This window comes from Aristolochia californica, unplaced genomic scaffold (genome assembly GCF_029961685.1).
Source record: "Aristolochia californica isolate CCGP_79_NKW_82.1479 unplaced genomic scaffold, dmAriCali1.0.hap1 SCAF_14, whole genome shotgun sequence".
NCBI lineage: Eukaryota > Viridiplantae > Streptophyta > Magnoliopsida > Piperales > Aristolochiaceae > Aristolochia > Aristolochia californica.
This window is the reverse complement of record NW_027181815.1, coordinates 25,323,005-25,348,604: the sequence shown is the minus strand read 5'-3', so window position 1 is coordinate 25,348,604 and position 25,600 is coordinate 25,323,005. Positions and strand designations below refer to the sequence as shown.

At 39.1% G+C, this 25,600-nt stretch overlaps 1 protein-coding gene across 6 annotated transcripts; it reads right to left on the bottom strand.

The window, feature by feature from the left end:
• Positions 1-3,090: 3,090 nt before the first annotated feature.
• Positions 3,091-25,325, bottom strand: LOC137949694 (pentatricopeptide repeat-containing protein At2g26790, mitochondrial-like). 6 transcript variants are annotated; one of them, XM_068795835.1, is made up of 6 exons: positions 24,864-25,325; positions 22,891-22,992; positions 15,422-17,980; positions 6,975-7,037; positions 3,832-4,161; positions 3,091-3,694 (listed from the first exon to the last, which is right to left on the bottom strand). In XM_068795835.1, the coding sequence occupies exons 2-3, from the start codon at positions 22,965-22,967 to the stop codon at positions 15,613-15,615; spliced, it is 2,445 nt and encodes an 814-aa protein (XP_068651936.1). In that variant the 5' UTR covers positions 22,968-22,992; positions 24,864-25,325; the 3' UTR covers positions 3,091-3,694; positions 3,832-4,161; positions 6,975-7,037; positions 15,422-15,612. The 6 variants fall into 6 exon arrangements, with proteins under 6 accessions (XP_068651936.1, XP_068651937.1, XP_068651935.1 ...); XM_068795836.1 differs by having other exon boundaries at positions 3,091-3,910; positions 4,015-4,161; XM_068795834.1 differs by having other exon boundaries at positions 3,091-4,161.
• Between the last annotated feature and the right edge of the window lie 275 nt (positions 25,326-25,600).

The following is a 25,600-nucleotide window of genomic DNA, read 5'->3' as shown; positions in this document are numbered from 1 at the left end:
TGGATCATGCATTGAGTCCCTTATTGGCATGGTTTTGCTTGATCGATCAGACTAACAGGGTGATCAATCATGCTTTTAAAATTTTGTATGCTTGGACATGTGTGATCAATCAGTCTACAAGGAATGATCAATCATGCTTTATAGTACAATCTGGCAAAGTTCTGGTTGATCGCTCAATGTTCACATATTGATCAATCATGTTTTATATTTCTTGTCAATTCACATTCTAGTTGATCCATCATTCAAAAGCCAATTTTTTGATGTTAACTTCAAAGCATGAAATTTTTTATTCCTAAGTAGTTTTAACATGTTTAAAGGATAGACATGCATCGGTAATATTGGAAGATGGGCCCAAGCCCACACGTCCAAGTGTGTTAGAAGACGGGCTCAAACCCATAAGACCAAAGAAGGTTCACACATCCAAGAGAGGTGGAAGATGGGCTCAAGGCCCACATAGTGATGTCATGATGGTAAATAAAAGTCATCTCATAAATATGGCATTGATGTAATTAGTTTAAATTCCAGGAACATAGTTGTAATATTTTAGTTTTATTAATTTATAAATTGAGCTTAAGGGGGAGGGTTAAGACACAAGTCCGTAACCTCTTTCTTCCTCATGTTTTCTCCCAATGGGTGTCTCTTCTTCTTTCTCCATGAGTTAATCCATGGAGTCCTGAAAATCAACATGATATCAAAGCATTGATTTTTAAGACTCGTAGTTATGGTATTTAAAATTTCCAAACTATTTTATTTTTTATTTTTTCTCTTTATAGTGCTCTAGTTTGTTTTTTGTGCTCTCTACTGCTAGTAATCAGGCCAACTCAGACCACCTTCCGTTGTTTCTGTTATGTCTCCATCCCCGTTCACTCCTAACCCATGTCTCCTTTCGCCAATGGGATCTCCCATTCTTCCTTGGCTTGGCCGCAGCCATTTCCACTTTACATCTTCCTGGGAGCAATCTCTAATCTAGCCGCCTTAGGTCGTCAATAAGTGCGAGAGACATCCCAGTTGAAGACTTGTCTATGATGCCTGATTACGATGCTCTGAACAATTTTTCTTGCTTTTCTTCTCGTTACTCTGATCAAGCGGGGCGGATCTTCTCTTCATCCCACAAATTTGTCCTTCTTGTTGAAGACTAGTGCGCTAAAAGGCTCGAACCTATTAGGAAAGCAACCACAGGGATCTTATACAAGGACTGGCCCAGTCGATACAAACAAATATTCCAACACTCCCCCGCACGAGGAAAACCCGTGGACAAATTCACCGAAAAAAACCCGGGACAAATTCCTGGAAAAACCCAGGACAAATTCGGTAGGAGCGGGGTTCAAACTCGAGACCAACCTGTTCTGATACCATGTTGAAACCAGTGCCCTAAAAGGCTTGAACCTATTAGGAAAGCAACCGCACGGATCTTATACAAGGACTGGCCCGATCGATACAAACAAATATTCCAACACTCCCCCGCACGGGGAAAACCCGTGGACAAATTCACCGGAAAAACCCGAAACAAATTCCTAGAAAAACCCAAGACAAATTCGGTGGGAGCGGGCTTCGAACTCGGGACCAACCTGCTCTGATACCATATTGAAACCAATGCGCTAAAAGGCTCGAACCTATTAGGAAAGCAACCGCAAGGATCTTATACAAGGATTGGCCGATCGATACAAACAAATATTCCGACACTTCTGAACTAATTCCAGCAACAACAAAGCATGTTGTCTCCAATCAACACAAACACACTTGGTTCCAGACTAAGGGAGGCTCAACTATATTGGTGAGAGGAATTTCAGACAGCGATTTCTGAGTATGAATGGTTGAGATTACTACTACTTATGAGAATAGAACAACTACTGATTTCTTCTACTCGTCGTCGTCATCATGACTTCTATTTGCTGAAATCATCCATCCCGAGCCATCGGACGATAAAGTCTCTGCAAATCCGCGAGATTTTCTGCTTATCCGAGATTTTGTGCTATCTTTGGAAGGTTCAAAGCTCCTCTGTTCTGTGGAACTGTCATTCATTTAATAGAGGAATTCTCTACAAATCCATATCACTGTCGTTGCTACCTCTCCAGGATTTTTCTACTATCTTCGGAAATATTCTTTGCTATCCATTGTGTTGCAATTTCTCGAAGACGATTCCATGGCGGTTTCTGGAGCTTCAGAAATCACCAGCGTCGCTGGGAAGAACCAGAGGCTGGTTTTAAATTTAAATCCCACCAAGATAAGTAGCAAGATTTTAATCTTCTACCCGAGTCAACTGGGTCCAAATCAACCTGATTTGGCCCACTTGTTTTCTCCCTCAGTTATATGTGTCTGAGTCCCGAGTTCTATACCTATTTCTTTCGCGACTTGGTTATATTGGTTTTATACCTGACTGGACTCGAGTCGGTCCCTTGTCTCTAGCTGGATTATTATTTTGGATTTTTTGGCAACTTATTACTCGGATCCTTATTCAAATTTGGACTCTTTAAAGATTATTCCTTATCATTATTACGGACTTATTATTTGGTACATGTTATTTGGACAACCCATTTCAACTGTTGTTATATGTATCTTTGATTAACACATTATTATTGAAAAATTACTTCTTTTTTGTTCATTATGATGAAGAAGAAAACACATGGTGGCCCCATAATATTATCTTCTTGTGATTAATAATAGATAGAATTGGGTCCAAACTATGGCTATAAAGGTTTATTTGTTACCCATTCCATTTAACATACTTTTATTCTATTACCATTTCACCCGAATACATAACAACTTATTCTATATCCCATTTTTTTACCTATTTACCAAGTAAATGTATAATTTAATATATTATTCTAACACCACAAAAATATGATAATAAAAAGCTAAAATAATTAAAAATTAAAATTACATAAGATTCATACAAACTATAAAACATTATGAAACAATAAGTAATAAAACATCATTTTAATACTAAAAAACAGTTTGTTATCCTCTACTCTCTCTTCTTCTAAACTGGATATATATTATATGAAACCCAAGTCAACAAAAACCTGGATACAGAGAAGTGATTATCCATATCCATTTTTTTATATAAATTGGGTGACGGGTAATCTTGAAAGTTGACCCAAATTCATAAACTGATAAAGATTTTTGTTCCATATCCTTTTTATAATTAAACAGGTAAAACAGGTAATTGGGTAATCAGGTGGAATTACCACCCCTAGTCCGAACTCCTTTTTTCCACAAGTAAAAGAAGTCCTCTCTCATACGATGTTTTATCCTAACATTTGAGGAGAAAGATGGGAAGCACAGAGACCTGCTGCATTTTACATCTTTCTGAGACCACTTAGACCCATCTCATTTCATCTTGGGCAAAGTTTAGCCACCCCTACGATTGTTTGTCTCCCATTCCTCCACACACAGATACCTGTCACCTGTACATCATATTCCATGGAACCCATGCCTCTCCAGTGCTAAACAGTCTGTAGGAAATAGATGGAGTTGATTAGCAATGTCTTGAATGATGGCTCAATCAACATGAATAATACCCTTAACCAATAGTCAACAATGTCCCATCAAAACTTGCTCCAGTCATCCTGATAATCTCTTGTTCTCCCTTGTCACGGTTTCCTATCTCTGCAGCAGAACCACCTCAAGATTCTCGCATTTATCAGCATCATATTAAATTGGTGGAGCTTCTTCAACTGTTAACACTTCGTTCCTGAAACAATTGAGATACATAACAGAGAGAAGAAATAGATAAAGTGATTGATATTTATAAAAACTTTTGAATACTATCAATTTCATGACAATGTCCATCACATTAGAGGAACTATTAACGGTAGGAGGTGGAGGTACCATCTTTCTGCTTCTTGTATAGTTTCAAAATTGCACACACTGGGCATGCACATCCTTCAACAACAATTATCCTGCAAGCCTACAAAAATGCAATCCCTTCCAATAATGTGCTGGCATAAGAACTCTTAAAAAATGCATACTTTTATGAGATTGCTTTCTAATCAAGCAGTAAGAAATGATTACATAAACAGTAATGGAAGGTGGATTAGAGGAGCTGCCTGCCAAAAGATAAAGAAGAAATCAAGAGTGCAGTACTCTCATTCCAAACTCTCAAATTCCAAATCTCCTAGTTGATATTATAGTGAGTATGCTGAATCCAATCATGTCATTCTGTTCAAAATTAAGATGTGTAAGTTCTAAAATGGGATGAAAAAGACAAACAAAAAGAAAAAGACATACACATATAGACACATGTACATAAAGACAGACACAGACACAGACACAGACACATACACATATATCAACACACACATATAAAATATACACACACACACACACACCACACACATTCACATTTATAAAGAAAAACATAACTACACATGCACATGAAGAACACACGCGCATGCACCTAAAGAACACAGACACAAAAAAAGATCAAAGAGGATAGGCATAACAGTTCCATCCATTTAAAATTCTGCATTGAGTTTTATTGAGGCCCTATTCGTGCACAGCAAACATAAAAGGACAATTGAATTTTCTAGAGAATATACCAGAAATGCATGACAAAGGCAGTAATTTTATTAAAGAAGACAAAAGGTCAGGGCCACTACCAGCATACAAGCAAAAGTAAAAATAAGAAAGACATCAAATACATCAAGGAGATTGAGAATCATTACTTGAAACAAAATACTCATCATCCAAGTGCCTCATTCTAGCAAAGTGATCAGCAGCAGAGTTGGCCTCCCTGGGTTATGCGTGGAGGCAGACATGTCCTTAACTCAGAAGAAACTACTGTCATCAATATGCATGGAAGCAGACATGTGCCCAAAATGCATTAATGCATATGTATAGTTCAAGTGGAATCTTTATGACCTAGAGAAAGTGAGTCAGCTTGTTTATGTGAGGTCAATTTTGAAGCATGACAACAACCAACTGGATAACAATGGACAAAGGGGGCCCCATCCATTCAACTTATGAGTTGACTAATTTTCTAAGTCATACACAATTCATACAAAGAAGGATTTTGCCACTCTATTGGGGGTTCCCTTCGGGAAAATTAGAATTTGATCGCTTATCTCCTAGAATGGCTATCTGGGATCCTCCCCCTTGTGACTACATAAAGCTGAATTTTGATGGTAGTGCTATTGGATGTCCTAGTCCAACAGGAGCAGGTGGTATTTTCAGAGGTCACAATGGAGACCCCATTCTTTCATATGCTGGTCCGGTGGGCATTGCCGATTCTAATACTGCTGAAGTCGGTGCTCTACTGTTCGGCCTCCAATTCTTCAGAGATCATCTCCAAGGCAAGTTAATCATTGAAGGCGACTCGAAGACGGTTATTAGTTGGTGTTCCAAAGACAGCCTCCCCCCTTGGCGCCACTAGCCCATCACTGATAGTATTGCTGACATTGTATCTTCTTTGCATTGTAATTAGAATCTCATTCCTAGATCGCCAACTCTTTGGCTGATAAATTGGCTAAATTCGGAACTTCCTAGCAATCTCTCATTGTATGGGAAGGATTCCCTCCTTTGTAATTTGCTCTTTTGAGCTTTTGTCTTAATAAAAATCAGCATCATTTAAAAAAAAAAAGTCATACACAGTTAACCTCAAGGCACAAATGTAATTCTTTATAGTCAGCTTAAAGAAGAACTGTATTAACACACAGACAATCAAAATGTATTGCTCACCTCATTTCATTAGGAAGAGGAAACATTCTATTTGTCCTCGTACACGGGATCGTAATGGTGGCCTCGGACAAGCATGCGGTTCAATCCTCAACGGGGTGCACACACTTACAGAACTGCGGAACTATATGACTATGGATAACACAAGCAGCATTGATTATAACTGAGCCTAGAGGACAATAATCATCGGAGGGGGTGGAATGTTAAACACTAGAATTCATGGGATAGTTTGAATATGGAGAGTAGTATAGGCTTTTTGTTGTAATAAGGGTTATAAAGAACATTTTTGTCAATCAAAATATATAGGAAAATATGGAAAAGGGAGTTGGCTTCCACCTGGGATTCTACTTTCTTAATCCAAGTGGTCTCTCTTTCTTAGTTGAAGGAAGAGATCTAGGCAGACTTGTTTACCAGTTGAATAAAGTAGTTCTCTATTTTGAAAGAGAGAGAAAAAAAAAGTTTCCTAATCAAAATCTGGCAGGTAAAATCATCTACAAATAGAGGAGTGATATCTTACAAGGGCAATTGAATTCCACAAGATTGTTTATCTCTTTATTTCTCTTTTTCTTTGTGTTTTTAATGCCAAATTTCCATTTTTAAATTGTCAAACCACCTCAAGTCCATCCAAGATTAGGAACTAAGCTAGGTTCCTAACAATACCCAAAACTTCCTCATAAAAATTATGACAAATAAGTAAATATGGAAGCATCTTACATGACTCTCATGACAAACAGTTTTTTTTTTTTATATATAGATGTATTTATATTAACAAGAGAAATTACAAAAGAGGAGGGAGCAGATCCCTAACAACAAGCAATTGTAAGATAGCTCCCTGCTTGGCAAGCACATCTGCTACCGAATTTGCGAATCTCGGATCATGACAAGCAGTCTCACGAGCAAAGTATAAATATGGCAGTTTTTTATAAGTCTCATGACAAAAATCTCACACAAAAAGTCTTTTATTGCTACCTGTTATCTATTTATGTAATAGTTGTTTAATTATTTTAGGTCTTATCTTTAAGAATTATACTTTGGGTATAATTGGGACTTGGATAATTTACTTTTACTTTGTTTCAAGTTATTTTTTTATTATAAATAGTGCACCAATGTACTCATTCTACACGATCAATGAACACCAGTTTTTTTCTCTCTCATTCCCCTCTCTCTACCATGTTCATACTCTAAAATTTAACAAGGTATAAGAGTGTCAATCCTAAGATGAAGAAAAAGGGAAAGAAGAAGAAGAAGAAGAAGAAGAAGAAGAAGAAGAAAAAGAAGAAGGGAAAAGAGAAGTTTACTTTCAGATGTTGAGTTTTTTCCTCCTATCGGACCAGTCCTCCCTTGGCTTTTGCAGTACCATCCTACAATTTTTATATTACAAAATATGTAATATTGGAAAAATCTTTGAGTCTATTTACCAACAAAGAAAGAATTTTGGCAATCTTTTTCTAAAAAGAGAAATTAACGTGTGAAGCAAAAAAAAGGTCAGGTAACAAGAAGGCTACAAGCAACAACATAAAGCTTCAATATTCGAGACGATTTGGGCCATAAAAACGAGATTTTATATAAAAAATTATATGTCAAAAGAAAGACCTATAAATGTATTTTTTAACCCAACAAATGTTTTTTCCCAAGAGAGAAAAGGAAAGGTCATGCTGGAAGTGTGTTGCAAGTGAAGAATACGACTTTCTACATGTTTTCTAATTCAACTAGGATTCTCATGTTTGATGTTTATTTTACGAGTTTTCTTTTCATGCCAAGTTTCTATTTTGAGTTTTTTTTCAATGCCTTAGAGTCACTTACTGTCATGTGCATTTGTTTCTGTTTTTTAGTTTTGAGTTTGTTCAAACTCTAACTCACATATATTGTTGAATTACACCTCTTTTCTTTGCATCTTTCTCTGTCAAACTAGGATTATTATCATTGCTTCCAGACATTGCTTTCAGCTTGACATGGTTTCCTACTAGTTCCTAGTCTTTAATCTTCTAGTTGGCTGTTTGGTTTCTCTCATCTCTAGGTTTCTCTTATTGTTGTTGAATCCACATTATTCTGATTCACCCAATTTAGCCTACTTGAGTTCACTTTCTAATTGAAGGATTCCCGAAGTTAGGCATCAGTTTCTAAGTTCCCAGCAACTTATTTTTTATGTATCCCCTATATGCTTGAGTTATAATTGAACTAGCATTCCTTAATAATTGTTGGTTCCTGAATTTCATCTCTAAATTTTTTTGTTCCATCGGAAGTTCATGCTTAAGTTCAAATAAGGACTTTAAATATCAGATATTGTTTACCAAATCCGGTCAATCTTTCTCTTGATAAAAGCCATATTATTTTAGGTAATTGAGTTCCAAATTTTCCAAAGAAATTTAATCGTTTTTCAACCTTGAAGGGCATTGATTGATTAAACATTATGTCAATGACCGATCAATCAGACAACATCATGTCAAACTCATGTTTTTCTTTTGGTTTTATGTTACTTCATTTGAAAAAATTCAAATGCCAGAAAAGAAATCTGGCCCTTCTAAGTTGTTTATCCCTCCTCTTCGCAAAAAATGGTCACTCTCCTAATTGATTAAGTTGGTATATGCCTTCTTATTTTTGAAGTTTCTAAACCTAGAAACTCGATTTGGAAGTCATGAGTGTTGTTGCCTTATTTACATCTTTTGTTATAGAACCTACAACGAAGAATTCCATAATGATTAGTTGTGGTCAAAATGTTTTTTTGTGACCAATAACAAAGAATTCTATGAGTTGAGGTAAAGAACATCCAAGTAAAGAGCAGAATGGAAGATGAAGAATTTGAAACTTTGAAAGATTTTGCAACCCAAAGTGTTGAAGGAAGGTCAAAGATTGAAGGCCAAGAAAATTTTCTTTGCAAATTGAAGTTACAAACTCCAACCTGATGAGTGTTAAAGAAGTACATGGAGAAACATCTTACATGACTCTCATGACAAGCAGTCGCACAATCAAGGTATTAATATGGTAGTCTTTTATGAGTCTCGTGGAAAAATGCCTTACTCAAGTCTTCTAGTGCTACTAGTTTATCTATTTATATAATAGTTGTTTACTTGTTTTAGGTTTAATTTGACAAGATGTTAAAACCTGTAGAACCCAACTTGTTGAAAAGATGGAAGCTTGACTTTGCACCTGGAAGGGAAAGATGCTTTCACGAGCTAGACGCCTTACCCTCAACCCGGTGTTTGGCCACCTAGCCCCAGGCCTATGATCTCTAGCCCTATCATTGACGGTACTTTCAATTTTCTGTCAGATCTACCCTTCCCCCTTACCCTCAATGAGTCAAGCCTCCCACCACAACCTACCACCACTTCTCCCCCTCACAGACTCTCATCAACTCCACCTCTCCTTCCTAACCTCCCCTCGTACTTCGACCTTCTCCTTTCCTACAGATATTAATCACTCCCTTCAACCCAGTACTGTTCAGCACCACTCCTCACAACTGTGAACCCTCAATCACCCAGAAACTCCCCCTTTAGACACATGGTTACCTCAGGTCCCCCCAAAGTGACCTCTTGGACACTTCCTGCAGCCCTATAAACACCCCCATTGGCTCAAACATTCATTGCCCCTCGTCCAGTCCTTGTCCTCCCACAGAAATGCCCACACCTCCCTCCTCTATAGCTTGGCCTTACCCTGGCCAAGATCTTTCGGACTCTGAGTCTACCACTGAAACATTTACTCAGCAGGCTATTACAGTCCCCAGCACGAGTCAGTCAGGGAGATCTTCCATCCTACTCTGGTCACCTATCAAAGGTGTCTTCGAGCTCCTACTCGGGCATCCCTACAAGGGGAATCTATTGGCCGTCAATCTAATCGGCCTGACCACTCCCCAAAGCGCACTCAGCTTCCTCCTTTGGGATGCTCGTTTGGACCAGTTTATTTATTTATTTATTTATTTTAAATGATGCTGATTTTTATTAAGGCAAAAGCTCAATGGAGCATATTACAAAGGAGGGAAGCCTTCCCAAACAATGAGAGATTGCTGGGAAGTTAGAATTTTGCCAATTTATCAGCCAAAGAGTTGGCTGATCTAGGAATGAGATTTTAATTACAATGTGTAAAAGATACAATGTCAGCAATACTATCAGTGATGGGCCAGTGGCACCAAGGGGGGAGGTTGTCTTGGGAACACCAACTGATAACCGTCTTTGAGTCGCCTTCAATGATTAACTTGCCATGGAGGCGATCCCTAAAGATTTGGAGGCCGAACAGCAGAGCACTAACTTCAGTAGTAGTAGAATCAGCAATGCCCACCAGACCAGCATAAGAAAGAATAGGGTCTCCATTGTGAACCTCTGAACACACCACCTACTCCTACTAGCCCAGAACATCCATTAGCACTACCATCAAAATTCATTTTTATGCAGTCGCAAGGGGGAGGATCCCAGATAGTCATACTCAGAGCTCTGTTTGGGCAAGACATATGAGCGATAAAATTTCAATTTTCCCGAAGGGAACCCCCAATAGAGTGGCAAAATCCTTCTTTGTATGAAGCTATCTCGAGATGAGGCCAACGGCATGAGAAGTCGTAAGGTCTAGGGTGCTAGCTTTGGAGTTGAATCTCCTTTTGGACCAATTTATTGTTGCCCTTCAATCGAAGAGGCACCATTATGACGATGATACCTGGCAACATATGATGAATCTTGCCAAACTTATGGGAGTTGTCTACAGAGGTTATATGCCTGGTGATGAGAGTACAGGAGTTCATAAACCGCCCCAGGAATGATTGTGGTTTCTTGGAATGTTCGAGTTGGTACGCCTAGGAAGCGTGTTGTAATTAGTTGTTTTCTTGCTTCTTGTAAACCCTCAATTATTATTCTCCAAGAAACGATGTGTCATAATATGACTACCTCCATTGCTCTTGAAATTTGGCCTTGTCCTACTTTGGATTGGCGTGCCATTGATGCCCGTGGGCGACTCGGGTGGTCTGATTATCCTCTAGAATTCTAGCAATGTGGACCTTCTTGACCTATGCCTTGGCCAGTTCTCTATTGGGCTGCTGTTTCGTGACTATTGCTCGGGTGGCATATGGGGGTTGGCTGGGGTCTACGGCCCTACCAGATATCGTCAACGCAGTTCCTTTTGGGAGGAGATACACGATCTTCTCCAGCTCTGGTTAGTGCCTTGGCTAATTGCGGGGGATTTCAACACAATCAGATTTTGTAATGAGAAATCCCTACCAGCCACCCGTATCTCTTCTTCCATGAGAAGCTTTGTGGATTTCATTGGAAGTTGTGAACTTGTAGAGATTCTGATGTCAGGAAGACCTTCACGTGGTCGAATGGGTAGAGGCAACTCATACTCTCAAAGGTTGACCGATTTCTTACAAGTACAGATTGGCTTCAACTTTACGATAATGCATCAGACAAGATTCTTAATCATGGGGGATTTGATCATTCACCAATCCTCTTGTCCACCTCTTTTGGAAGATTCCGTTTGGAAAAGTCATGGTCACTAGATGTTGATTTTGATCACCTTTTGGCTAAATGGTGGTCAAGTTTTAATGTTGATGGTAGATCTGACTAGTTCCTCCCTCAGAAGTTGGAACTCCTCAAAGTCAAATTGAAAACTTAAGGGGACCCGGGGAATAAGACAAGGAAATCCGATATCCCCTCTTTAATTCAATATCATGGCTGAGCTCCTCTCATCTATTATGATCTAGAAGGCTGAGGTTGGCTGGTTGGAGCTGATTAGCAGCATTGATGTGTTTGACGTTCCCCTCCTTAAATATGTAGATGATCAAGACTTTGTTTTGATTATTTGAAATTGCTACAGGTCAAAAAGTCAACTAGCAGAAAATTAGACTATTAGGGTTTAACATCAACCCGGAGGACCTTCAATCCATGGCTGATCTATTGGGATGTTCTCTTTCTCCCCTTCTGGCCACATACCTCGGTCTCCCCCTTTTTACCTCTCGTATCAACTAGAAATTTTGAAATCGGTTATTAAGAGGTTGGAGTCTCAACGGGCTACTTGGAGGGGTCGTCTCCTTTTAAAGCCCAGAAGACTTATTCTTCTCAAATCCTGTTTGGCTGGTATCCCTAATTATTCTCTCTCATTCATGCATTGTCCTGCTTCAATTTGCCAATAAATTGATAGATTGATGAGAAGATTTTTTTGGCGTGGTATTTCTTTGGACTGTAAATATCATCTTGTGGGATGGAAGGATGTGTGCACTTCCAAATCTAGGGGAGGTTTGGGTATTCGACTCACCAAGCATATGAACATGGCCCTCCTCCTCAATTGGATCTAGAAATTCAACATTGTTGGCAATAACCTTTGGAGACCGATGGTGACTTTCAAGCTAAATTGGCAAGAGCTCTGATGGACCTCGAGAGGAAGGAGATATGCCCTCTCTCCAATCTGGAGAGCTATCTACCTCCTTCCATCATTTTGTCGGGCATTCGATTTCACATTGGGAACGATCGCTCAATTCGCTTTTTGGGAGGATCGGTAGGTTACCTTTGGGCCATTGATGACTTCCTTCAATAATGTTTGGTGAGCCTCCACCCAGTGTTGTATCTTGGTTGCTAATGCTTGGGGATCAGGCACTTAGGACCTCCGTCTCCGTTGTGGTCTTGATGATGTGGATGCCCTTCTTGCTTCTCGCCTTTTAAAGGTGATCTCGTCCTCTAAGCCTAGAGATACCTTGGCTGACTTGATGATTTGGGGGTTGGAGGCTAGTGGTGTGTTTTCTATCTCCTTTGCCTACTCCCTCATCAAGGGACGGACTTCGGCGCTCCTTAATCATGATGCGGCTCTTATCAGGAGCTTAAAAAGACCACCCCCCACCCACCCATCCACCCTTGTGAAGGTTAAATTCTTCGTGTGAAGTGTTGGGCTTAATAAAATCCTCCTTGCTAACAACCTTCAAAACCAAACATCTCTCCCAGGATCCGATCACCTCCTCCATCATTGGCCTCATCTCCTCATATCTTCATTCAAGAAAGAAGTTTCCTCTCTATCGGGGCACTCGCTCAGGGACAATTCGAGTGTCATTGCTCAGATAGGCTCCCCAACGAAACCTCCCTCTATGCAGAAATGGCAGCCTCCTCAACCGGGCTTCACCAAGCTGAATTTCGATGGTAGCTCCCTCAACAATCCTAGTATGGCGGGCTTTGGTGGTGTCTTTCATGATTTCAGCCCATGTCCTATTCTGGGCCTATGCGTATTTCAGATTCCACTTTTGTCGAGCTTCAAACCTTCCTCAGAGGTCTAACCATTTTCCACGAGCATCTCTTTGGTCTGCTACACATTGAGGGAGACTCTACAGTGATTGTTGGATGGTTCTCCTCTCTCTCCTCTTTGCCATGGTGGTATTAGGATGTTTATTACTCTGTTTTAGACATTCTCCCCACATTACTTGTATTTGGTCCCATGTTCCCAAATTTGCCAATTCTGTAACTGATGTTTTTGCTAAGCAGGGAGATTCCCTCCAATCCCTTGTTGTAAGGGTGTTTTTTCCTTCTTTGTTGTTTTGTTTCTTTGGTTAATAACATCATCACTCCCCCCTCCCCTAAAAAAAAAAAAAAAAAAAAGAGCTAGATGCCTTACTCTATTGAATTCCTGCATTGTTACACCCCCCACCCATTACTTTATATCATTAATTCCTTGCCCAGCCTACACTAGAAACCGGATTGAGAGACTTAAAAAGAATTTCCTATGACAAGGGGGCAAAGGATGGTCGTAAGTATCACCTCATCAGATGGAAAGACGTTTGCCCAAGTCTTTGGGCAGTTCGGGGATTTGATCAATCAAAGAAATGATTGTTACTCTCCTACTAAAGTGGTTGTGACACTTTAACACCCTTCCAAAGCTAGTGTGAAGGCTTGTCATCACTGAAAACTTAATTGGCAAGATAGATGGTGAATTTCAGGTGGTTCTTGCAGAAGTTTCTCGCACCTTCAGTGCTCTCTACAACCGACTTTCACTGTTGGGAATCATCTCTACACTGGAAAAGAGCAGAGCGTGACCTTTGTGAAGGATTGGTGGATGGATAATGCTCCCCTAATGAATGCATACCCCCTTCTTTACAATCTTGCTAGAGATCAACCAATTTCAGTGGCTAATTCCAGATGCGAGACTGGTAATCAAGGAATCTTAAAGATGTTGAAGCCGAGGAAACTTGCCACCTCATCCTCTCCTTGCAACATGTTAGTTGGAGAGATTGTGTAAATGACAAATTAATTTGGACTCTTGACAACAGTGGCATATACTCAATCTTCTCAGCTTATACCAACTTGGAGGCAAACAGACTAACCTCTTGCATGCAGAGACTATTAGTTGGAGACACTCCAAACCCCTTTCTTTCTCTAGAATGCTTTGATGGGCTAGATTCTTACTGCAAACGACCTAAGGAGCAGAGGTAACATCATCCCAAATATTCTTTGTGATTTTTGTGATAATGCAGAGGAAAGTATCAACCACATCCTCCTTCACTATCATTTCGCTTGGGGCATTTGGGCCCATTTCTTTGAGAAAATTGGAATTCAGATGTGTTCCTAGTTGCCTCACCCACCTTTGCCAACTTGGGATAGGAATCCACCATCCAAAGCAAGGCAAAATTCTTCACTCAGCTACCTTAGCTGATAGTCCCTGGGGCCTTTCGCTTGAGCGTAACAATAGACGTTTTAACCTTAAACATTGCTCAAATATGAGGTAATTCACAAAATTAATAGATCTATGGTCTGTTGGCTTGGGACTCATGAAGGATTCGAAGTTTTTTTACAACCTCCCTTCGATTGGAAACTCTTTGCACAAATGTTTATTCCCAATCGAGTTGTCACAATTGAGTGGTCTCCCCCTCCTGGGGTAATCAAGCAGAACTTTGATTGGAATGCTCTAGCTTGCCCTGGTACGACTGGAATGGGTGGTGTCCTTAGAGACCATGAGGGAACAATGCTTATTTCTTTCTTGGGCCCAATTGGGAGGGCTGACTCCACTTCGGCAGAATTGGCAGCACCCAAGCATGGAATCATCACCTTCTCTACACACTTTGGGAGCTTCTCTCAGCAACACCTTTGGATTGAGGGGGATTCAAAAGTCATTATTGTGCGGTTTTCTTCTTTGGCCAATCCTCCTTGGAGGCATTGGCAGATGTATTATGAAATTTTGGATCTTGTCTCTCATATTAATGTTGTTTGGTTTCATGTTCCCTAGTCAGCCAATTTTGTTGCTAACACTCTTGACAAGGAGGGGATAACCCTTCAACATCTTGTTGTTTCAGGGCCCTCTCTACCTCCTTTGTAAGCTTTGTTTCTGGCTTTGCCTCATGAAATCTCACTTTTCTCAACAAAAAAAAAACTTCGGATGAAATTGGAACTAGGTTAGTTTACCTTTACTTTGGCTTCTAGTTGTTTTTCTATCATAAATAGAGCACCAATTTACACATTCTACACAATCAATGAATACAAGTTCTTTGTTCTCTCTCATTCTCCTCTCTTTCTAGCATGTTCATACTCTAAAACTTAACAAATTATAACAACTAGCGGCCTGGGAAATAAGCACAATGGCCACGTGGGGGTTTTCTAGTGTGAGGTTTTAAATTCAAGTCTCAATAGAGAAAGGGGGTGTAGTACGTGCATTTGTGTGTCTTTGCAACCAATATTCAAAAACCAAAAAAAAAAGAATTATAACAAGGAAGACAAGCTACTAACAGAAATCCCATGAATTAATGTGCTACAACCATGAAAGAGAGAATTTAAAGAGTAAAACCATACTAACTTGCCTGAACTCATGTAACTGTCTCCTTAAAGTCATTTTGACTAGCTCTACTTTTCCCAAAGTGCTTTCTTTTGAAATTCAATATCAGATATACACCAGAAATACTAGTAGATGTAAACTTCTATATAAGTAATTGATATAATTTCCACATTTAGAGCAGTCCACATGTCATCAACATACACCCTAGTGTTTGCTCTAGAATCGCATCCTTCTTGCCTTTTGAATCTCACAATACAATGAAGAGATAGTATCCTTATCTAGATCTATGCCCTTAACTATCATTTCATCCACAAGGTCCCAGGCCTTAGCATTATCTCCTTGCCTCAAATATCCAGACACCAATGCTCTGTATGTGACAACATCTGGGGCCAACCCCCTGTCCATCATATTGACAAAAAGATCCAAAGCATCCTTAACACCATCAATTTTAAAATGTCCATCAATTAAAACTGTATAACAAACAACATCACGTTCAATTCCCAAGTGCATCATCTCATCCAACAATTCCAACGACCTGGCTTTACCATGCTCACCAGTTTCCACCTTGGCCCCAGCTTGACATATGCACTCTTTTAAATGCCCATCAAGCAAGACAGTAAAAGTGACAACATCTGGTTTAACCCCTTTGGCTTTCATCTCATTAAACAAATTACTTGCTTTTCTCAGTTGCTTCGCTTTACAGAAGCCATTTATAAGAGCCGTGTATATAATAACATCTGTGGGAACACCTCTTTGAACTGAATTCTCATAAACCTGCCAAGCCTTCATCATATTTCCTTCTCGAGAATGAGCAGCTATAAGCTTACTGTAAGCGAACTCATCCAGGGTGACATCCAACTCTAGTACCATCTCAAATGTTTTGAAAGCTTTCACCAGTTCCCCCTCCTTACACAGGGAAATTATGAGCTTTGAACAGGCACTTTGGTCCACACAAATTCCTTGCTTGGACAGGTAGATGAACAATTTGTGGGCTTCTGCTGCATAACCAGCTTCACAATACCCATTTATCATGGCAGTACAGATTACTTCACTCTGAGTGAAGCCCCTTTTTGCTAACATTTTAAATAACACTTCTGCCTCTTTAACGTTGCCTCCCCTACAGAAACCTTGAATTGCTGTACTATAGGTTACATCATTGGGATTGAGACCATGATCCAACATAAAGTTTAGAAGATTATATGTTTCTTTTGCATATCCATTTCTACAATATCCACTGAGAAGTGTATTGTATGTAACAATGTCTGGAATTATACCAGCCTCCAACATATCAATGAAGATCTTATGAGCCTCATCCAATTCACCATGTTGGCAATATCCATTGATCAAACAAGTGTAATGGATTGCATCTGGATCCAACCTTCGGTTTTTCATTTCCTGGAAAAGTTCCGTCGCTTGTCCCATATTGCCTTGTTTGCAGAGGGCATCTATAACAATATTGAAAGAAACCTTGTCAAGAAAAATCCCTGATTCCCTAAATCTCTTAAAAAACGTCAATGTTTCACTGGCCATACCCAGTTGAGAAAAGCTTTGGAGAAAGAAGCTCACAATGACACAATTACTCTTGATGCCCTTTGAAACCATATCATCATAAAGAGAAAAAGCTCTTGAACAATTTCCATGTTTGCAGTATTCATAAATCAGACCGCTGTAACTACGTATATCAGGAGTCACACCTTGCATTTTCATATCTTCAAGAACAACTTCAGCCTGTTGTAGTCTTGCCTCCTTGCAAAAACCTTGGATCACAACATTATAACTAATATTTCCCAATTCCACCCCTGAAATTCTGATCTTTTGCAGAAGTTGATATGCTGAATCACATCTCCCACATAAACACATTCCATGGATCAGAGTAGCATAAGTGAAGGCATCGGGTTTGACACCCATGTCTTCCATTTCTCTCAAAATGTTAATTGCCTCATCCCAGTTCCCCTCTTTGCATAAAAATTTAATTAAAATAGTGAAGGAATAAACGTTAGGCAATTTCCATCTCTTTAGCTCATTAAAAAAGGCCCTTGCCATTTCCAATTTACCATGATCAATCAATGAATTGAGGAGAAAATTACAAGAGCGTTCATGGGGACAAAATGCATAATCCCCTGAGTGAAAAAATAGACTGATGGCTTTGTCAAACATACCAAAACCAACATAAACTTTAACTAACATGTCAAACACCTGGACCAACACTCTAGAATGCCAACTTTTCTGTGAAAGAGAGTCAAAAATGGCAACAATATCAAAGCTCAAATCCTCTTGCGATGAAACCATCTCCTCTAAAAGAGAACGCAGCTTCAAATTCAGTCCTGAATTAGACAAAATCTGTAGAATTGTAGCATATGTATCAACATCATGAAGAAACCCATGGTTTTTGGTATTGTGGAAAAAGGACAAGGCTGTTTGTGGTTCTTTTCTCAGTTTCCTCAGGATTTCTATAACCCTGGCTTTATCCAGTTCATAAAAAACCTCAACTGACTTGGTTCTATATGCAATAAGTTGATCTTCACCAATTGGATCTGATAAATAAGGAATTGCCTGAGCAGCTGTAGATGAAAAGAGAGAGACTCTGTAGGGGTTTAGCAAGAATAAGACTGGTTAGTTAAAAGCTAACACTGAACTTTGTGAAAATTTCTTATGTTGTGTTTAAAAAAAATATATAATAATAATTTTAAAAGTGGTGACACTGAAAAGCCACTAATTAGAAGAAAAAAAAATTAAGCATAGGATGCGGGTGCAGGATTACCTCTCCACATGATAAAGTTCAAAGAAATCTTGTTTGTAGTCAGAAACAGAGAGGAAGGGCGAGGGAAGGCGCCACCATGACCATCTTTCTCACAGCAAAGGGATCTGACCTCCTTCACAACAACAAGATGGGGTACCTTTGGAAAGGGGAGTCCTGCCCCTCCCACAGGTTTCTGCATGCAAGAGAGGGCCTTCGATGCAGACAAAAGCAGGAGGGAAAGGACCAAGTGCACCTCCCCTGCCTCTCTATTTCAGTCATAAAAAACAAAGAGGGCATGGAGAGCGATGCTCCACCTCTTCCCCCTCTTATGTTTGCATTTGGGAATGGGCCTTGCCCATCTCCTGCATGAAAAGGACAGGGGAGGGAGCTCCACACTCAGGTTCTATTTAGTATTTTTTTTATTTTGTATATATATATAGGCCAATCCAATATGAAAGTGATCATGCGAAAGCTACGAAAACCAAACAGCAGCCCTCTGATGAGCTCAATTGTTTGACAATGGTCAGTTTTCCACCCAAACTTACCCTCTGAAAAACTTTCCACCCTCTATTCCTTCCACCTGATAGAGATTTTCTTCATCGCCCTAACTTCACCTCTCTCAAATTCCGTTCATCACTCATGTACTGTCCATTACCGCCACATCCTATCATTGTGTCTTTTCTTTTCTCCCCAAATTCCATCACTTTGTGAGAGAAAATTTATTAACTAAGAGAGAAAGTGATTTTCTCTCTTATTTTCTTTTCTCTCAATTATTCTCTGCTGCCAAACAACAGAAAATACCTTTTTGTCCCCTTTTCTTTTCATTTCTTTTATTTTCTTTTCTTTTATTGTATTTTCTTTTCTTTTCTTTTCTGTGGGTCCCAAACAGGCCCTAGGGGGGCTCATAAGAGCAAGGTACATGAGATGATACAAATGGACCACAGCTAAGGACAAAGCCGAACAAAGAACGACAGAGAAAAGATTAGATTCATAATGGGAATGAGCTGTCAATAGCAAAGTGCTGCAGAGTAGCTTCCTCTCTAGCTAGAGCATCCACTTCATTATTGGCAGACCTAGAGGTATGCAGCCAAGTGATGATCAAATGACTACATGCGCCTTCTGTTATTGTATTCAATTTTGATATGTATTTATGATTTATAATAGTTTAAGTGGGGAGGGGTATTATTGTAATTGTATGTAGCTTATCATTTCAGTGACTATATATATAGGGCATAGCATTTTTTACGAAGAAAAGGTCTCGGGTTATTTCGATTTGGGCGAATCTTTTATCATGGTATCAGAGCTGCGTTCGGAGATCATCGGCACCATCTGAGCAATCCTTCAACGCTTTCGGTGCTCTCAGAGGTGAGTTATCTTCCCCCTTGGTTAGTCGGTTCTCAGTTTGCAGTGGAGAGGAGGTTGTTGGGTCTATTTGCTCTTTGTCGCTCGATGCAAGTCTAGGGTTTCTTTACTTTGGGTTTTCAGCTTTTCATCTGTTCTTCACTGTGGAGGAGTTGGTTTCGGAACTCTCGTTTTAGATTCTGGTTCGGGTTCTGGGGTTACGAGTCTGACTGGAAACAAGCTTCCTGGTTCTTTGAGGGATTTGCGGTGGGGCATCGACAAATATCAAGGCAGCCATTTTAGCTGGAGTTTTGTGGATTTTGTTCTAAGTTTTGTGGGAGACTGAGTTGGTGCTGAAGGAGATAGGCGAGGTCATTTCAGCTGATCTTTTTTTTACTCTGTTGATTGGAAGTGATTTAGAGGTAGAAGTCGAGAAGTGTTTTGTTCCTTCCGAAGATACAAAATTGGAAGTGATGTTTTGTTTCTTCCGAACATACAAAATTGAAAGTGATTTTGAGCCATATTTGCTTGTAGCGTGGCTTTCACTATAAATTCCTGTCGTGAGATACAAATCTTAGACAGTGAGGCGTGAAATTTTTTTTGTGGGTTTTTCTCCAAAGAGTTTTGGGTGTCATCTGGATTTTATCATGTCATCTGATAGGTTCGACTCGTTTCCTATTCGTTTCATGGGTAAAAATTACACTGCCTGGGAATTTCAAGTTCGTTTATTTTTTATGGGAAAAGAATTATAGGGTCATATAGATGGGACTGATCCCGCACCTCGAGAGGTCGAGGTTTTGTCCAAGTGGAAACTCAAGGATGCTGGGGTCATGACCTGGATCCTTGGCTCCATTGAGCCTCACTTTGTTCTCAATCTGAGGCCTTATAAAAATGCGGTTGACATGTGGAATTACCTCAACAAGGTTAACCATCAAGACAACACGGCTGATGGCAGTTCTCTTCCTATCAGTGTTGTGGGTGATCTTTCCTCTTGCATAACTGATGTTTTTGTGTCTCCTGACCTCTCATAAAAGTACATAAAAAATCTTCCCAAAACACTTTCTTTCCTGAAGCCGATGAGATAACAACTAACGAGTCATGGATACTGCAATATCTACCCCAGAAATACCCACAACATTTTGCTCTATTTTTTAAGCCCTCATTTTCTACAAACACAGCCCAACAGTCCACATCAAGGTCGCCATTTTCAGAAACAAAACTACCAACTGCTCTCTTTTCCACCTTGACATCCTCAGTCTGGTCTCCACTACCCAAGATCTAAATATTTCCCATCCAGAATGTGGAACTAGCAAAACCCATAACAAATGGCAAGATTTTAAGCAAGATTGTAGTTTGATACTCATGTTACGACAGCAAACATAATAACCATAAGAAACGAAAAATAGAAAAAAGGAGAGAAGATAAAGCTATAAATTCAATTAAGGTCAGAAAAATTCAAGGACCACTAAAAATGTGACTACATGCTAAAACCAATCTCTTTAAAAAACAATTGAGCAAGGTAAGAAATAACTCATAATCGGAGGGCTCCTCTTTCACAAGGACAATGACTGTTGATTCTGGGGAAGGGAGGGGGGGTGGGTGGAGGTAGGCTTCTCAATATCTGAATAAAATCCCATGGAAGGAGCAACTTCCGCTAGGAAAAGGATTTTCAGAAAAGTTTAAAATAAAACAAAGGAAGGGCTTCTTCGTAGAGATTGGAATAGGGAAAAGATGGAGTTGGGAGAAAGAAAAGAAAACCTGATCTGAAGAGATTGAGAGAGCAAAAAGAAAGGGAGAAGGAGAGAAGCTAGGTATGTCTACAAGGAAGCAATACAAGAAGCAAGTGAGAGAACGGACAGACGACTAGTGAAGAAAGACAGTGCACAATTGAGTTTTTTACCTTGCATAACTAACTATAAGTAGGACAATGGCAGGATGTGGCGATGATGGACAATGTGCGACTGATGTATGGGATCCTTGGCGGGGTTGAAAGTAGGGCAACGGAGAGAATCTCGGTTAAGCAAGAGCAATTGAGGGTGGAAAATCTTTTAGAGAGTAAGTTCAGCTATTTTTTTTTTTTATGATGCTAAATTTTATTAAGACAAAAGCTCAAACGAGCATATTACAAAGGGGGGAAACCTTCCCAAACAATGAGAGATTGCTGGGAGGTTCCGAATTTTTCCAATTTATCAGCCAAAGAATTGGTTGATATAGGAATGAGATTCCAATTACAATGAATAGATGACACAATGTCAGTAATACAATCAGTGATGGGCCAGTAGCGCCATGGGGGGGAGCTATCTTTTGAACACCAATTAATGATTGTCTTTGTGTCACCTTCAATAATCAACTTGCCATGGAGACGTTCCTTGAAGATTCGGAGGTCGAATAGAAGAGCACTCACTTCATTAGTATTTGAATCAGTAATTCCCACCCGCCCAACATAAGATAGAATAGGTTCTCCATTGCTACCTCTGAAAACACCACCTGCTCCAGCCGGCCCAGGACAGCCTATAGCACTGCCATCAAAATTGAGCTTGATACAGTCGCAAGGGGGAGGATCCCAGATAGCCATAACCGGAGTCCTACAAGGGTCGGTCATATGAGCAATCAAACTCCAATTTTCCCGAAGGGAAACACCACCCGATAGAGAGGCAAATTTCTTCGAAACTGTTGATCAAATAATTGATCTCATCAAACGGCCAATGTTCGATTTTCATAACTTGCACGAGATAGAGGCTTTCGTATTGGATCAACTCTCTCTCTCTCTCTCTCTCTCTCTCTCTCTCTCTCTCTCTTTATATATATATATGTATGTATATGTTAGACTTTACTTAAGGGTTTTGGTCATTTTACCTCCTAGTATATCCCTCTTGAAGCAACAGTAAGTTAGGTATTACGTTAGAAACATAAGGTTCAATTTCATAATGTTCTAAGTAGTATTTAATAAGTTTTGAGGGTTTTGAGTGATTAGGGCGAATTTTGTAACTTTCATTAGCTTTCACTTAAGTTGTAATCAAATAGAAACGGGTCGATTTTCTCCCCCATCGAGTGTAGGATAGACGCACTCTTCTGTTCTCTCTATTCTTCTTTTTCTCTCATTTTCCTACAAGTTTAAATTTTTACAATATATATATATCTATCTTAGGATGCCATCCTGGTTAATTGCCTGTTCAACTCAGTTGAACCAGACTCACCTAACTCTTCAGATAGAATGTCACTTTTCTATTTCATTCATGTACTATTTAAAGTTATTTAAAAAAAAAAAAACTTGTTTGCAGCTGTTGACATTTGGATATAATAGTGTTGCCAAAATAATGGATCTAATCCATCAAATGCCCATGTTTAATAAGTTGAGTCATTTAAAACAATGAATAATGGTTAAGAAAAAGGAGAAACAAAGAAACAGCTACCTCTTTGCAGCATTTTCAGCTAAATTGTACCAGCCAAGTGATACATGTAGCTTTGCATTACCAACTCGACCAACCATACCTTAAACTACACCAGTCTATCCCCTGAATCCAGGTGTAAACAGATATCATTAGTAAAAAGTAAGCATCAAGTAATAATATCATGTAGACCTTGTAGTGAGCAGCATCAAGAAATTTTCATGAAATTCATTTGTTGCACCCTTCCAACTTTTTTTTGCCAAAATACCTATCATGTGCCTTCACATGGATATTGTCTTTTCTACTATGAAGTTACTTTCAGCTTGATCTGGTTATTAGCATACTATTTCACAGCTTTCTGTTTTCTAGAGGGCTAGACAAAAGTGCTTTAAAAATTGGTTGCATCTGGAAAGTTAAGAATTTTCAAAGAAATTACAATTCCCTTCAACTTACCATTACACCTCGCAATAAACATAAGAAAATAATCCTAAATGAAACAAACAAAAAGGAAAATTTCAATCACTTACATGTAAAAATGACAAAAATACTCTTTCCTAACACATTATCTCAAATATCAACTCTCTTGCCATTCAAATATAGCCTTTATCTCTTATCCATGTCAAGTAGAGAAAAAAATGGTTGCACTATATGTTAAAGTTAGGTTCAAGTAGCTAGGTTAGGATATCATTTCTCAACTAATAACCATACAATTTTCTAATATCATTTTTCAACTAATAACCTTAAAGTTTTCCTAATATTTATCTATGTAGGTAGTATTCCCACTAAAACTCCTTTTACGTCCAAGCTTACACAAATAGACAATGATTCTCAGACATAAATGGGTAATAAAGTAAACAGAGCATAAAACCAGACCCAACAAAGCTTTGCTCTAATAACATGTGAAAAAGAAGAAAAAAAAGGAGATAAATAAGAGATTTGAGAGAGATAATAAAGTGGAAGGAACACCTTTCTGCAGCAGTAGATGAGTCTTGTTAAGGCTGACTTCAACCCCTAATCTTCTTTATTACTCACTTGAGCAAGAGATTTTTTTTTTGAAAAAAAAAAGGAGATAAATAAGAGATTTGATAGAGATAATAAAGTGGAAGGAACACCTTTCTGAAAAAAATCTCTTGCTCAAGTGAGTAATAAAGAAAATTAAGGGTTAAAGTCAGCCTTAACAAGACTCGTCTACTTGTAATGTATACCTTATCCAAACTCTGAAACTACAGAATACAAACCCTACTAAGCATGCTTCTAATTTACCTATGTGAGAGAGAAACTAAATGACAGAAATACCCATATATAAAAGACCAAATTGTCACTCAGGCTTTGCATTGTTCAACACTAAAGAACTAGATCAGACTCTTTTACTCGGTATAATGGGGATGGATTCATACACAACATAACAGATGTTTCCACAACAAACCCAGTCTAGTGTAATGACAACAATTCTGTTATGATGTTTGCTACAGTAGCATAAACAATGGTGATTCTAGGTTGTGCAGACACAGAGAGTGGTCCAGCAACTTCCGATCATCGGAAACGGCGTCCAGTTCCAAGAGATATCTCTCCATCTCACCAGCACAACCACAAATGCTTTACATCGACATCATCTCCTATGACAAGTGGTACACTATTAAGTGACCAATGAAAGGAACGGATTTTCTTTCTATCATTTGGATTCAAGTGAAGCAAATCAGGAACTTAAGTATTTACAAAGACAAAAGAGGGAGATCTCAAAAAAAAAAAAATCATTAGATGGTACATCTTGTTTCAGATTCTATGTGATAACTGTTAATGGACAGGAAGTATATCAAATTTTGACGTGAGAGAAAGTTACATCCATTAAATGAACTCATCAAGTTAGAGCACAAATTTAACAAACAAACACCAATTCCAGATCCAACTGTGAATCATTGTGTCGTGGAAACAACAGACGACGTGTACCTTGATCCAAGCTAACTAAAATGGCGGGCACTAGGGAGCCAGAGAGTCACCTGTTTGAGCCAAATCAATGGATTCTCTCACTGATGAATGAGGAAAACCCGAGTATAATGTAGCTGGCAATGAAGTACGGGCAAGGATTCTATCAGAAAAACATGCGGAGCCAGCAAATTGGTATGATGGAGGAATCTCTATAAATTATCTTCAAAGGGGTCCCGATGCACCAATGACGTTTAGAGATTTTCCACACTATGGGAATCGTCAGTGCGCTGGAAAAAATCACGAGAATGCACTGAAAGGCAACAGTTTAGATATAATCAGTGCAAAGTGCTCCTTTTAGTGGCGAGCTTGAGGTCCCAGTAATAGTATGAGGGTTATCAGTACAGTGGCCATCATTAGTGAGACACCAATTTCACAGAGTAAAGCTGAGCAGGAGAAGAAGCAGCAAAAAGAAAAGGATACTGAGAATTGTTGCCAGTGGCAAAGGTGAGCATCGCAAGAACAACAAAAGGAAGCAGTTTACGCAGGCAATTTTAGGAGGAGTTCGTGAATGGCCATTTCGAACCCAAAAAAAGAAAAAAACATATAGGAGAGAAAATTATTTTCTGTTATTGGGCAAGAATCATCCAGAAAAAATAAAATTACAGAAAAAGTCGTTAATAAATTTTCTTTCACGGGATCATAGAATTTGAGGAGAAAATAAAAGAAATAGAAACTTGATGATCCCCCTTTTTTCTCATTTTCTCCTATTTTCTCTTCTATTTTTTCCTTAAATCTCATATTTTTTCTG

Bases quoted from the DNA above. Each gene is read 5' to 3' on its own strand.
- LOC137949694 (XM_068795838.1), bottom strand. From the start codon at position 22,967: ATGGTTGGTCGAGTTGGTAATGCAAAGCTACATGTATCACTTGGCTGG. The intron at 17,981-22,890 runs GTAGCTGTTTCT...AAACCCCTACAG, and splicing joins GCTGAAAATGCTGCAAAGAG to AGTCTCTCTCTTTTCATCTA.